General features: G+C 46.0%; 1 protein-coding gene and 1 pseudogene across 1 annotated transcript in view; both read left to right on the top strand.

Moving 5' to 3' along the window:
• Positions 1 to 15104, top strand: part of LOC146206352 (uncharacterized) — an 85176-nt gene that overhangs the window by 40823 nt on the left and 29249 nt on the right. The window contains exons 11-12 of the mRNA XM_084591023.1: positions 3018 to 3213; positions 5630 to 5838. Coding sequence (XP_084447149.1) covers positions 3018 to 3213; positions 5630 to 5838 — 405 coding nt within the window. The remainder of the gene's footprint in view (positions 1 to 3017; positions 3214 to 5629; positions 5839 to 15104) is intronic.
• On the top strand, positions 10932 to 12406 carry LOC146206353 (uncharacterized; annotated as a pseudogene).

Genomic DNA, 15104 nt, shown 5'->3' with positions numbered 1-15104 from the left:
TCCTGGAAAAAAAAACAATATTGCGTTGCATGCAGGTGCTGCTGTGTATTTTGGAACTACCAGCTATGCAAAACACTGTCATGGGGAGCACAGAAGGTGCTGAAGCCTGTCTCGGGTAAAAGCACTTCAGTCCCGGCACGTGCAGCACACAGAGCATGCTTCATGTTTTTTAAATTCTATGAACTTTCATTTTACACGAATAAACAGGGCTGCACCAAGGCTACTTTGTTGGAAGCATCTTGGTAGTACCATCTCGTAGCACTCTACAACACTCAATTTCTTACTCTAGTGTTTAAAGCCATTTTTAAAAAGTTAGTTAATCAGTGTCACTAATTAACGTGTAGACAGAATGAAAAAAAATATATATACTGGTTGGCATTTTACATAACTTCTAACAACATTCACTTGATTTCAATTTGGGAGCGGGCGTTGTTTTCTCGTTCAGGTTTAGCTCGACGAGCCATTATATCCCAGATTAATGGCATCCTTCAGGCGATACAGATATATAAACACTTCTCTGTTTCTATGGGGAGAAGCTGACCGTATTAACAAGAATGGGCAAAAGCATTGATCACAAGGGGAAGCAAATAGCTTGGGCACATGCCACTGAGTTTGTGAGAGAGCTAAGGAAATCACTTTATTGCGTAACTTCATTTTAGTCTGTTCATGAAGTCATCTACTTCTTTCCATGAAAGAAGTGGATGACTGCAGTGACTTCTTGGTGAAAATGCTGTTTGCAGTACTGTACACCCAGCTTGTCAATGCTGCAGCACTGCATTTGCTTTGAATTGAGTGGTGCACAAAAGCCTTTGTATGGCCTTAAGCAAGTCACACCGCTAAATTGCAGAGATAAAAACTTCGTAGATGTCAGGAATGCGTCTGATTTTCATTTCGCTAGGCTCGTGGAGTATGCGCAACAGTCGCCACAAATATGTTCAAAAGCACAAAGTATGCTAAAGGTTTGTTTCTGGCTGTAATATTAGGCCTTGCTGGATGCCGGGAAACAACACAGCAAGTTTTATCAAACATGCTGCAGGGGTCGCGATTCTTTCATTTGGCAGATAAATGCGGAACTTTTCAGATTTTGTGAGCATAGTAATACCCTTCCAATATTAACCCTTTCACTGTCGGCTGTTTCTGACTGGGACGCACCCCCAGTGTCGGCTTGGTTTCAGAGAACGAGCATATCAGGGAACGAGCATAAAGATTTATTTTGCATCATGATGGGTATACAAATAAATTAGTCAATGCAATTTGCACATTTCAGTGTTCTGCAGGTGTTTAAATAAACATCATCATCATCAGTCTGACTATAAATGATATATGATAAAATAAAAAAAAAACACGCTCAATACTTCTTCAGAGTGTGGTGGATCCTGAGTCCGAATCCGAGCTTGGCTGGTAATCAGAACCCGAAGAGCCATCGCTCCAGTCAGCCGTCGAAGGTCCCGCGCGGTCCGCCATCCGAAAGTAAGCGCGCGCGGAGGGCGCACATTCAGTGGCCAGCACAAGGGAGAGAAACGGCGCGTAGTGAAGTCGAAAGAGAAAAAGATGGAAAGGGGCTAAAACACTCGTGTGCTGCTGCTGCTAACGGCAAGCTGTCCTCAAGCGAGGGCGCGTGGAGAGAGCGAATGCAGCAATCGAGTCATATGTCAGTCGGAGAGAGGCAACCGCGTGCGACCCTGAACTTGCCACGCCGTAGCGGAAGCGCGACAAAGAATAAAAATAAAAACCTCCAAACCTGCCGCAGATGGCAGAACAAACTTTGAACCCATAAACGCACGCGCGCGCCGAAGGATCGCTCGCTCGAGAGAGTAGTGTCACGGAGCGACCACGCCCCCTCCCACGAGCAAAGAACGGGCGGGCGCGGTTGCACCATACTCTTCCATATATGTGTCTTATCGGCGCGGAGCGAGCATATCAGCTTGTAGAAAGATTCAACAGATGGCGGAGCAAGTCCAAGCGCGGCAGCTTTACGGTGAGGCGCGAAGATTTGAACGCAAGATAGAATACGTACGGGTACGTTATTGACACTGCGGGGAGGAAACGCGAATACGTACCGGTACGTTCGTGACAGTGAAAGGGTTAAAGGCTTTTATTAGTGCACTAAAGCGTATTTTGAGGCTGCTTTTAATTGCGAAAACTTGATCTACACGCTCCGAGCAGTCTTATAAACTTTGAATCATTGCTCGGTGGGGTGAAATTTGCTTTTGAAATCAGATGAAGCACCGCAGCTCCTGCCTTTTTTTTTTTTAACTTACCGCAGAGAGTAGGAAGAGTCGCCCAACACACAGTTCGTTTCAGGCAATTGTGTGGTGCAAGGCTTGCCACTCCCCCGTCGGCGGAGTAATACGCGGAGTGATATTCTTAACATAGTCCACTTGCATTGGACTTATTTCGGGGACATGCTTTTTGAACCACAAATATGTAGCGGTCCTATTAATATATTATTTGCATCATATCCAAAAGCACCAATAAAGCTTACTTTGGGGCGTCTTCACAGCTGGAGCATTTTCATTGGCCACCGCAGCATGATGAAGGTTGAGTCTCAGGAATGCAAAGAGTGCAGGCCTATTTTTACTGCTGTGGGCTTAATTATGTTGTCTGCGACTCAAGCTGTTTATTCACTGAAAACCAGAAAACAAAACAGCGCCGGGGTGGCGCAGTGGTTACGGCGCTCGACTACTGTTCCCAAGGACGTGGGATCGAATCCTGCTTTTCGATGGAGGCAAAAAGCAAGGTGCCCGTGTGCTGTGCGATGTCAGTGCACATTAAAAAACCCCAGGTGGTCGAAATTCCCGGAGTCGTCCACTACGGCGTCTCTCACAGCCTGAGTCGCTTTGGAACGTTAAACCCTACTGACCAAACCAAACCAAAACATGGTGCAAACAAAATCTAGCGGAACACTCTTCGCTGCACCATTAAGGAAATCTCAGGGCTGTTGAATATTGACTGTGTCGCAGCTTTCCGCCAATAAGGCAGTTTCCACGTGTTTAATTGTAGCCTTTGTTGCCCAGGGCTTTGAAGGATGCTGAAAAGGCCATAGTCCTGCAGCCCCAGCAGGCTAAGGCTTACTTCCGTCGTGGCAAAGCCCTGCTTGGATTGGCGAAGTACAGTGAAGCTGCGGAGTCATTCAGGAAGGTGCTTGAGATTGAGCCTGAATGCGATGAGGCCAAGTTCGAGCTTCACGGTGTTTGTGTGTTTCAGATTATGGTAAGGCCCCCTTCTTTCACTGCTATTCCAGTTCATGAAACACACTATCTCCTGCCCAGCTCTAGGCTCGTTGTGGTTTTTGGTAGGCAAATGACGTCTTTCTGGTGACATCACATAGCCTCTCTGATGCTCAGGGACGAAGTCTAGGTGCAGGAATGGCAATTTTAAAAAATCATCTGCCAAATATAAGCTCACTTTTGACTTGTATGCAGCATACACACTCAGTAGCATTTGCTGTACACAATGCAAGCATTTAATAGGCACTTTTTAAACCCCCTTTCTTGGACCCGTTAAGAGATTACCGATTATTATTAGGCAAGTTGCAGAGCGCATGTCTTTGTACGGAGGGTATGCTCAGCGAGGATCCGCAAGAAGAGCCGCTGGCAGGATCCCATTACGTTAGCATGTCGCATCCGTAAAGTGAAGCTTAAAGGGCTGTTGGAGCGGTTTTAGAATTCAATTAAAGGAGTCGAATATGTTAAGGCAATTGTTAAATCATGCTAAGCCATTTTGTGCTAGTATTTAAATTGACGTGAGCACCGAATAAAACTATTTCAGCGTTCAGGCTTCTCTGCAGTGCATGGTAATGAGCAGGGACCACGATGATATCATCTGTAGAGGTGATGCATTTCCAATTCTTAAACGCTTGCACTGAGGAAGAGGATCAACACAACCAACGAAAGAAGGTCACGAGGCGTTGTTAGGCTGCATCAGGAGTTTCACAGAAGGGATTGTGCAACAGCAGGTGGAATTTGAAACATCACCGACGATGACGTCATCGTCCTGTTCCTTGGCATTGCTGCAGTGCTTTGAGGAAAAGCCTGACGATAGTCTTGATTTTAGTAGTCGATTGAGTCATATTTTTACATGGTAGCACAGGACCATTAGGTGACATTAATCTACACGTTTCATATATTCTCATGCTTGTATCTAGGGAAATACTAAACAGAGAAAACATTTTAGCCTCCCTTTAAGTGCCCAGAATTTTTTCTCCTTACTCAAATGAATTATTGCTAATGCTGCTTTTGTACAAAATTAAAGCGAGAATAGCAGCTTGTGCATGTTGGTTATGCATCTTGAGGTAACAGCGCAGAATACAGGACGGGAGCACAAGATTAGAGGACGACACAGCGCTCGTTTTGTCGTCCTCTAATCTTGTGCTCCCGTCCTGTGTTCCGCGCTGTTACCTCAAGAAAATTAAAGCGGCAATGCATAAAATTTCAGGAGATTCATTTGCACTTCAGAATTTTTACTTCTTGTGATGCAAGCACTTCAATTAGTATTTAATTTTACATATTGATTATATTACCTATTAAATCTACTCCATAGGCTGATAGCTTTTTTTGTATTATGTATGTGTGTGCGTGCGTGCGTGCATGCATGCGCGCACAAAAAATAAGGGGTAGAAAATGTTGATCCACCTGAAGGCAGTACACCTGAGTGTTAGACACTGATTGTGCTGTCTTTATGTAAACCTTAATGGATGAAATATTGGGACCTGTTGGTTTGCCAGTTTAAATCCTTCGTTTGTTTGATTTAAGCCACAATACATCTGGGATCAGTTGTAAAGGGTGCTGAAAACAGGTTGTTGCTTGGCACCTCTGGTATACAAAGCTTTTCTAACTTTTTTTTTTTTCTAAATTATGTGAGAATTTAGCATATTCGCATCAAATTTACTTCAAGCCAAGAACACTATTCACACACTGCTACCATGCACTAGTGTCTGAAAATTAAGGACAAGAATGTTTACTGACTTCTGAAATATTTTTACGTACTGAATATGCATATTTGATTTGATATTCGAAGGCTGTCTGTCTTCATATTCCTATTAAATTAATATTAGAAAATTTCAGTACTTGCACATCTCTATTTCTTATGCTTTGTAGCTAATGCAGTAAATATTTCAAGAAATAGTGGGGTAGCATGTTGTCTGCCATTGTTGTGAAGACAGATTTTTCCACTGGTATTATATATTTTTGTCATAAGTTTAGGTGTAATATGCATCTCCAGACCAGAAATTGATTCCACAGTCCTTCAGGTGTGTGCTTGACCAGTCCCGACGTTTTAGTGTGACTGTTTTCATCAATTATCACACATGGTACGGAATTTTTCACACTGCTGTAAGAAATTATTTGTTTTTTGCACTGGATAAGCAATCAATTGTCGTGCTTGGGGCATCGGTATGCTGATTGGAGCCAACAATGTGCTGTCCTTTCTGCGTCTACGCTCTCTTCCAAGAGTACCTGGCAGGGTATGGGGCATAAAAATTGAGTGCCTGACTTACCCAACACATTCATGTTGTCCCATGGCTAACACTAATGCTTATCAGCAGACAGCCCCCTGGGAGCGACTCATTAAAAAATATTAGCCTTTTTTTTTTGCCACTGTTTTGATGGGAAATTTGTTGGCCTTCCAGAGCATGGGTTTCACTTTGGAACAGGCTGAGTGGTCTGCGACCAAAGGCAACAATGATGTCCAGCAAGCCATAAACTTGCTTTTTGGGCCGGATGCTATGAAGCCTGATATGAAGTTGAACCCGATCAACCTGGAAGGTGCCCAATCCCTGTGGGTTGGCAACATCACATCTGAGGTCACTGAAAAGACGCTGATGGCCTTGTTTCGACGGTAAAGTAATTTCCTTCTTCTGTTGCAGCCAGAGCTTTTATAAGATAATTTTGCCAGCTGCAGTAGGATCTCAATGATGCGAACCTCACGGGGTTGCAAAAAGTGCTGATATCATCCACAAATTCATATCGTCCAAAATTAATATACTACATATGTAAAACTGCATTCACATAGACCCATTTAGACCTTTAATATGGTTAAACCTCGATGTAACGAACTTCAGTGCAACAATATTTTCAATGTATCAAAGTATTTTGGTTTTCACAACTTCGTGTTCATAGAAGACCATCTATTGTTAGCCTCAGTGTAACGAAGTAAATTTCATTGCATTTTCAATGTTGCGAATTTTCGTTGACTCAAAACAAACCAGAGAAATTGTGCCGCAAGTGCGAAAGGCTGAGTGGAACACGTAACGAAGTGCACATTGGAGCGCATGCTTGAAGGCATTCTGCCTGCTGCGCCACCTGGAGCAGTACAGGTGAGGTTCGTAAATGTAGTGTTGGGGGGAACTACTTGATGGCAGGAGCATTTGTTACAACGTGCAGCCAGCAAGACCGGGCTCACCTCTGGCACAATGTTACAATTAGTAGCAATTCTGCCTGAACTGGGTGCCGAATGCTGTTCGGTGCTTGTACTCGAAGGAACTTGTGCTGCGATTATTGCTTTTACTCCTAAAACTTGGTGAAAGAACTGGAAGGCACACCCGTCCGCCTGGCAACCCTGCTTCCCACTCGGACTCTGTGTGAGCACGAGAACAAAGATACGCTTGCAACGCAAAGCGATGGTCATACTAAAATGAGTTTCAGTTCATCAGGTGCAGTTATCAGGTTCATCAGGTGCATTGTCACTGACTTGGACAAAGCGAAGTACAGAAGCTGGCGTGGCCTACCGGCAGCCTTCATTTCCCTGGCTTCCACGCGGTTGCGGCGGTGGTGGCCGAATGTGGCGTCGAATTGGCGACGTGATCAGGGACTTGAAGTTCGGGTGGGCGGCAACGAAGGTGAAACCAAAACTATATGTCCACATCGTCCCCATCATGCACATAATGCCCCATTCCAGCACAATTCAAGGCTTCCCTCTGAACTGTCTGTGAAAAGTTCTTGAGGGTTCTCTACATGCAGGGTGACAAATTTTGATGTTGCAAAATTTCAATTCAACGTAGTAAATGGAAGATATTATCAACTTCGTTTTATTGAGGTTTAACTGTAGTTGAGTGGTACAGGTGAGGTCTCTCTTTTTAGACCTCACACTGCTACTGCCTACCTGTTTAGGATCGACAGGAATGATTTACGGCCACATGCTGCCGCTCACTAATCACTCTGCCTGCTACGAAACATTGCTTAGGCCCACAGGGGGAGCATCAGTTACAATGGATGTTTTGTGCTCTGCCACACTACAGAACCTGAGCACCTGCACTAAGCTGCGGGTGATCGCTGTGTCCAGGTAAAAAAAGAGATACTTGCGGCTGAGCAGACACCTCTAAGGCCCCTCGGAAGAGCCAACACACTACTTTGGCTCATCAAATTTTCTGCGGTGTAAAAAGCCTTTTCAATGCCTTTTGTGTCCATTCGACCTTCGGATAACTCGGGACATTTTCCCAGTCCCTTGAGGTTCTGATGTTCATAAACCAGTGCATTACTGAACTTTTTTCAATCATACAACCATTTAGACTGCTGGTTGATTAAATACAGTCGAACCCGGATTATATCGAACTCGAAGGGGATCGCGAAATAGTTCGATATATCGATAATTCGATATACAGAAATCGGCGTGTGACGGCACTTACGATGCGAAAAAACGATACCGCATTTGTTGCGTAATCAACCCACTCGCACAGTATACCCACCCTTATCTTTTGCACCCGAGAATTCGAAAAAAAAAAAAAAAAAAAAAAGTGTTAAGGCCAGCTCGCTCACGTGCATCTCGGTGACTATGCGGCAGCGACGGAGCGAAAATTTTCAAACTTGGAACTGCGTCCCTCTCGTCGCTCGAGCCACCGCGGGCAGCTCAAAACAAGGTTTCTGTGTCGCCGCGGCAGAAATCGGAAATCGCAAGCGTTTTCGCTTGCATGTCGATGGCGCTCGTCACTGCGTCACTCCGTTTCGGTCCTCTCATCCACAGCTCATTTCTTGGCAGCATGCCAAGATGCTGCGCAGCGATAACGTCAGGGCGCGTTTATCTTTTGATAGCTCCTGCGGTGACGGGGAGCGAACTTGGCAGAGTGCCCGTGATGGCTTGATTGCACAAGCCTGGTTCGATTTATCATGCTGCGCTTGGAGCGGGCATCATGATCGCAGCAGCTGACCGTGTGCTTTCGTTGATTCATACATGCAAGGATAAATGACTACCGCCAAAAAAAAAAAAAAAAGCCTTGCCACTTCTCAACGTCCGCAGCCGCCATATCTTACGCTACGCCGCGCCTACAGCACACCAATAAAATGGAACGACTCTTGCAGAAAAAAAAAAGAGAGAGCCACGTCAGCCGCCGCGCCCAGGGGATTCGCAACACACGCTAAAGCGTCCGACGTCTGTCTGAAAACGGGCTGAGCTGGCTTGGCGCATGCGTAGCGCGTGCTGAAGGAAAGAGATAGCTCAGCAAAAGAATGGGCGCACCCACGCACATGGCTTGCAAACGTCATGTGCTGGCGCTCAGGAAACGATAACTGCAGATGCGCGCGCCTTTGGGGAATGGGCTCGGCGCTGCCCAGAGCAGCCGTCGCCGAACTGTCCCCTCATTCCTTCCACGCGTGGCTTGAAAACGTCACTCAGCAAACGGCCAAGGGTGATGCGATCGTCTTTGGGGAAGGCCCACTTTCCAGTGCGTGGTGCGGAGTTCGATATATCGAACGACCGGTGAAATTGAGTTCGATATATGACGCGGCTTTTCTATGCTTTTGCATGGGATTTTCAAGGGGATATTCCGCGAGTTTGATATAACCAAAATTCGATATATCCGGGTTCAACTGTATACACTACCATGTCCCTCACATATTTTATGTTGTAATGATTTTAATGTCATTTACAAAAAAAAAAGCTCCAAAATACTATTTTTATATACTATATTAATGGGTGTATACTGTACTTCTTTGGAACAGTTCACTGAAAAGGAGTCGTCACTGCTGAGTGTTGTTTAGTTTCCCTGTAAGAAGAACATGATCGCCTTTCGATGATCTCGCTCAAAATTGGCGGACAGTTTTATGAGTTTTTGCAGCAAAGAAAACGCTGTGGTGCTGTTAGCATAGTGTTGACCTCATGCCAGATGGTGAAGGCCTTCTTTTCGGCATAGCTTTGTGGCCGCCGATTTTGTTTTTCAAACCATGGCACGCTCAGGTTGATAAAGTGCAGACTGTTTTGCTTCAAAGACCTTTGAGATGTACAGAGACCTGGAATCAGTACATTCTAAAAGCTTTTAGAGATGGCAGAGATAACAAGACTCTGTATATATAGTATACTCTGTATATACTCTGTATATACTCTGTATATACAAGACTCTGTATATATAGGACCTCAAGCAAATGTTTGAGTTAGTAACTGACTTTTCAATTTAACAGAATAAGTAAAACCTTGTTACAAGACACGCTCAAGGGACCTGAGGAAGATGTCTCTTGCAGCCAAGGTCTTTTGTAACTAAAGATTTTTAAAAACACACCGTTGGGGTTTTAGCAATGCAAACTGAAGAAGTTGGTGATCTCTCTTGTGTCAGCTTCACTTTCTCCCGAGATGCACTTGATAGAGATGCCGTTCTGCGCTTTGAAGCAGTCTAGCCACCCTTCACTGCACTTTAAGTCAGCACAATTGATAGTCAGATAGTTTAGCTCATTTCCAGAGCAACACACCGTTCACTGGGATGTTCTTAGCATATGCGTCTCACAGCCACAATGTAACGGCTGTCCCCCCAAAATCTATTTTGCTTCGCCGGAAGCCCACCCTCCTGCTGTTGTCCTAAGGTAGCGTCACGGTTTTCCAAGATGGTGTCGAAAGTCTTTTGAAAAGTCCGTACTTCTCCACAAGAGTCGTTTGCTTCTGTGCAGGGTGCACACTATTTAATGGTGGTGGTGGTAATGAGGGTGTACGCACCTGGAAGTTGTGGTGTGCATATATTATTAAGGGGAGACGCGGGTCGAAAAACTGCGATTTTTAGTAAAAAAAATCACTTTTGTGTTTTTGACTGTTTGAGCTACATTGATCCTTCCTCTTTCACATATAAAAAAATCAGACGAAAACAATTGCAAAACTATTTAAAAACTTTGTTAAAGCACTCGAGGTGGCTAAAAAAGAGGCAGATATGACCCATTTTCAAGCGCGTGATGCGTCAAATCACAGCGTCGCACGCCGTTGGAATCTTGCATGGTGGTCGGCCTATGCTTTTTCTCCCTAAAGCCGGCGTTGCCGCTTCGAAAATTCTCAGGAATTAATAATAAAAAAAAAACATTTCGCCGCCAAAGCCGTGCCTTCTCACTGGCCTTTTAAATCACGTGCGATTTCGTCCACGCCATTGGCTGTTGGGGCATGGAGCGACCATAGCTCGTCTGCTCTTCATGCGACGCGCAGCTGTAACGTTTTTTTCATAAGCATTTTCTCGACTTGTTTTGAAGCTTTCACCAGTGCTTTCACGCATCTTCGTGCTTCTCATGGACGCCGAAAGCATCGCTCAAAGCACCTGTTCAAGGGATGCCGCCGCAAAGTGAAACGGCATGCAGCCGAGGCGTCCGCGTCAGCTAGGCCTAACGTCGGCGGAGGTGACGGTTCAGAGCCGGCTGTACACTCAAGTTTCCTTGACAGCGTAGACGATTTCGTCAGCGCATCGGAAAAGAAGATAAGGATCTTTCAGAATGAAGACGGCAGCGTTGACGAGTCGGCGAGTGCCTTTATTATCAGCGAGATCGGCGCCGCGAACGCACTGGTGAGCGGAGCAGCATGTCCGCAGTGCGGGCGGTGCGAACTTGCTGTCCACGAGTTGGTCGAGAAGCGAAAAGGACTCGCGTCATTTCTGGAGCTGCGTTGCAGCAATTTAGCGCGTCGTAAGTCCATTGTATCGTCAACGTACTCGTCGCGGCATGCAGCTCCGGTGGATGGCGCTAGCGATCGAGCGCAATCGTCAGGAAGCCCGAGAGAGAGTTTTGCCGTGAACATGAAGGCCGTGGTTGCGGCGTGCGCTATTGGTGTTGGACACAATCAACTTTCCCGATTTTGTGCCGTTCTTGATCTACCGAAACCAGTGCACCATAAGGGGTTCAATGCCATTGCAAAGAAAGTGCACCTGGCTGCGACGAAAGCGGTGGCTGACAACTTGGAGTTGGCCCGGAAAGTAACAGCACAAGAAGCGGGGTCTGCCAATGTAGCTGTCCTGTTTGATGGAACTTGGCAGAAAAGAGGCCACAAGAGCCACAATGGCATAGGCACAGCTATTTCTCTAGAAACAGGGCTTTGCCTTGACTTTCAGGCGTTGTCCAACTACTGCCAGAGCTGCAATGCACGGAAGGCATTTGAAAGTGAACAAGGGGAAGAAATATGGCAAGCTTTTCACATGCCAGTGTGTGAAAAATACGCACATTGCTCAGCACAAGTCATGGAAACTACTGCTGCAGATGGGATTTGGAAGAGGACGGAGTCCTACAGTACTCCACTAAGGTTTACAACCTTCCTCAGCGACGGCGACAGCAAGGCCTATGCAGCTGTGTCAGCAGCAGATGTGTATGGAAGTCTGCCCATCGCTAAAGAAGACTGCACAAACCACGTTGCCAAGCGCCTTGGGACTGCGCTGCGAAAGCTCAAAATGCCACGAGGGGAGGAGCTTGCAGACTTGCAGACGTAGTCATCCAGAAACTACAGAGCTACTTCCAAGTAGCCATCACTGCTAACAGAGGAAGTGTGCGTGGGATGTTTTGTGCCATTTGGGCATCTTTTTTCCATTCATGCTCAACGGATGCAGCCAAGAGCCACAAGTTCTGCTCGGATGAAGAGGACTCCTGCTGCAAGTTCAAGCGGGCAGAAGCGTTGGGCCAGTCAGTCCCAGCACACACCCCTATTCTGACCAACAGCCAGGTCAAGGCAATGCTGCCCACATACAAAAGGCTCACGGATGAACAGCTGCTCACTCGCTGTGTGAAGGGAAAAACCCAAAATGCAACTGAATTTCTGAACAGTAAGATTTGACTGTTGTGCCCGAAGACAAGATTTGCATCACGCAGAGTCGTGGAGATGGCAACTGCACTCGCTTTGCTGTGGTTCAATCAAGGCCACAAGGGCTTCAAACAAGTTCTCGAGGAACTGGGAGTACTTCCCTCAAGGGAACTGGTTGCACTGAGAAAAAATAGTGACAAGCGAAAGATGTCAAGTATGTCACTGAAGCTGAAAGCAGAGGTAAGGTCCCAGCGTCGCTGTCTAGCCAGGCAGGCACGTCTTGAGGATGCTGCTCACAAGGCCTCTGAGGGAGCAACATATGGTGCCGGTGAATTTTAAAGCTGTGCACTAGATCTAGGTATCCTGGCCTGCATTGTGTGCAATTTTCATGTATATATGGCTGCAACAACAGCAATAAACATCTTTTGTAACTTTCAGTTGCAGTTTTCTCAACTTCTTATTTTGGGCCAAACATGGCTTTTGTGCACAACATTTCATGTTCTTATTGTAGTCCAATCAAGACCAAATTTGGCATACATATTCTTTAGGGTGCGTAGAGTGTCAATATCTAGGTTTAAATACAATCAGCAATATTTTTTGGTATGAAAAGTTTTTAAATTCTCTGGCACTACCCACTGGAAATCAAGCACCACATAGAAAATTGTCTCAAAATTCTGCATGCTAAGCGAATGTCATTATATTGCTTATTTACACTCAGTGGAGTGTTGGAAGCAAGAAAAATTAGTTGGTACTGCCCTACCATGTTTACTGCTATGCCCATCAGCTGCACAAGCATGCGATGTTTTTCACTTATGCATGGCAATTAGAATATGAAGCCATCAAGCCATCTTAAAAATAAAACATATTTGGAAAGAGGAGATCAATCTTTATAAGTGGTGCAATTTTCATTCCCTTAACATAAATATTAAAAAAAAAAAAAAGTTTTCGAGGAGCGTCTCCCCTTAAGTTTAAGATCCAGCATAAACATAATTACCTTATATTGCCAATTATAAGTCGACTCCGATTATAAGTCAACCCCCCCAACTCGCGACCCCTTTTGGGCAAAAAAAAATTATACTCCGAATTTAGGTCGATGCTGCTGCACCCTGCGGTCCTAGCTCGCTCAAAATGTATTTCAGAAGGCTGAGTCATAAAGAAACATTTATTCGTTCAAGAGACATCTGTCGTCGCTTGTGAGGACACAGTCGCGATCATCTTTGAGCCACTGCTGCCGCTGGTCGTCGGAAGCGGTGCCGAGATGCCGCACGTGGAGAACGCCGCAGAGACCATGTCTGTTGGTATTCCATACCAGGCATCGTTGACCCATTGAGCTACTTCGCCCAAAGAAGCTTGCTTCAGCCGCCCTGTTGGTGTCTTTGGGTTTTCTTGCTGGAGCCACTCGTTGTAGAATGCACCGATGCGATCTTTGAATGGCTTGTTCAGCGCCTCATCTAGTGGCTGAAGAATAGGTGTCAGTCCGCCTGGAATGATGACCAGGTCGCATCCCGCGTCCACTACTTTTTTCACACGGTCGGTTATGTGGCCGCGGAAAGAGTCCAGGATGAGCATGCTGCGGGGCTTCAGCAGTGCCCCCGGACGCCTGCCACACGAGAGGAAACCATTCGAGGACCATTTCATCATTAAAAAATTCCTTCTTATTCACCCGCACGATGACTTTTGACGGGTCGTCGGGATCGTTTTCTTCTTGAACAGAAGGAATGGCGGTAACTTGTGCCCATCTGCCGTACAGCATAACAAGACCTTGAAACGGTTGTGCGTGTTGCCCGTTGTTAGCAGGCGGACCTGGCGCTCCCCTTTTGTGAACATGGTCCTATTGCTATGCATATCAAACCAGACTGGAGTCTGGTCACCGTTGCCTATTTGACCAAGCAGGAATGAATGCGTTTCCCGCAGGTCACTCATGTAACGCACAGAGGCGCTCCGTTTTTCTTCGTACGCTTCGGGCAACCGTTGGCACACGGTCGTTCGTCGCCTTAGGCTTAGGCCGTTCCTCTTCATGAAATTTGTCACCCATTTCTTACACTTAAACTCGGTACACGGGATGCACATCTCCTCAGCGACAGCGCGTGCCTTTGTTTTAATGTCATTGTAGCAAACACTCAAGGCTCTTGCTTCTCTGGTCGTGAACCCAATCTCGAACCGCTTCCTCAACGGCAGGGTATTGCTCGGACTCACACGCAAAAAGCTTACTTCTTTGTGTTCTCCAGCCTCTCGCACACTTTTCTGAGACGTCGAACTTCCGCCCTGCTTTGACATTGTTTTCCGACTCGGCATAGAGGATGACTTGCCGCTTGAAAGCAGCGCTGTACTGTTGCCGAGGTTGCGGCGCCATCTTGCAAGGCATCCGTCGAGTGACACGAACCACATACACCGCTCTTAGCTGTCACGTCGCCTAGAGTCCAGGCGGTGCGACGAGAAGAAATGGCGAAATGCACACAACATTGCACAACACGTGAAAATGCTTCTCGGCTCATGTGACTGGTCGCATGTGGTCGTTTTGGATTGGATTGGATTTGTAGCGGTCCCATTTGTATCAAACATTGCTAGCCCGCCAAGCTTTGGCCGTTTTTCCATCGAACGCCCACGGTTTGTCGATAACAAGTTGTTATCGCATTGAAACAAACCTTTGGTGCAAATCTCGATTAAAATTCTTTTTTTTTTTTAAGCAGATCCACTTTCACATTGTGTCTGACAACGTTGATGGAATTACGAGCGCACGGACGTGATATTATCCGCGACTCGGTCGAAATTACTCTTGACCCCGCATATAAGCCGATAAGACTCGGCATGTACGTCAACCCCGATAATAAGTCGACCCCCCAACTTTTGGAAAGGCATTATAAAAAAAAAGGTAGACTTATATGCGGCAATATACGGTAACTATTGTGCTGTTTGTTGTGCTGAAGAACAAGTACCTTTCAAGCATGGCTTCGGCGCATGAAGAAACGCATGCACATGTTTCTCTTTTTGTTGACTGAGCGAAGCCTGGTGTAGCGTACATATATTCATCCTCTGAGCCCAGTTGTTGGCCGTCTTCTCCAACGATAGGCGTTAATACAGTGGAGAGCACTTATAACGTAACCGCTTTTAGCACGGAAGCGGTTATAACGTGGGTTTTTCTG

Source organism: Amblyomma maculatum, chromosome 1, assembly GCF_055883805.1.
Source record: "Amblyomma maculatum isolate TAMU_Amacu chromosome 1, ASM5588380v1, whole genome shotgun sequence".
Classification (NCBI taxonomy): Eukaryota; Metazoa; Arthropoda; class Arachnida; order Ixodida; family Ixodidae; genus Amblyomma; species Amblyomma maculatum.
This window is presented reverse-complemented; position numbering and strand designations above follow the sequence as displayed.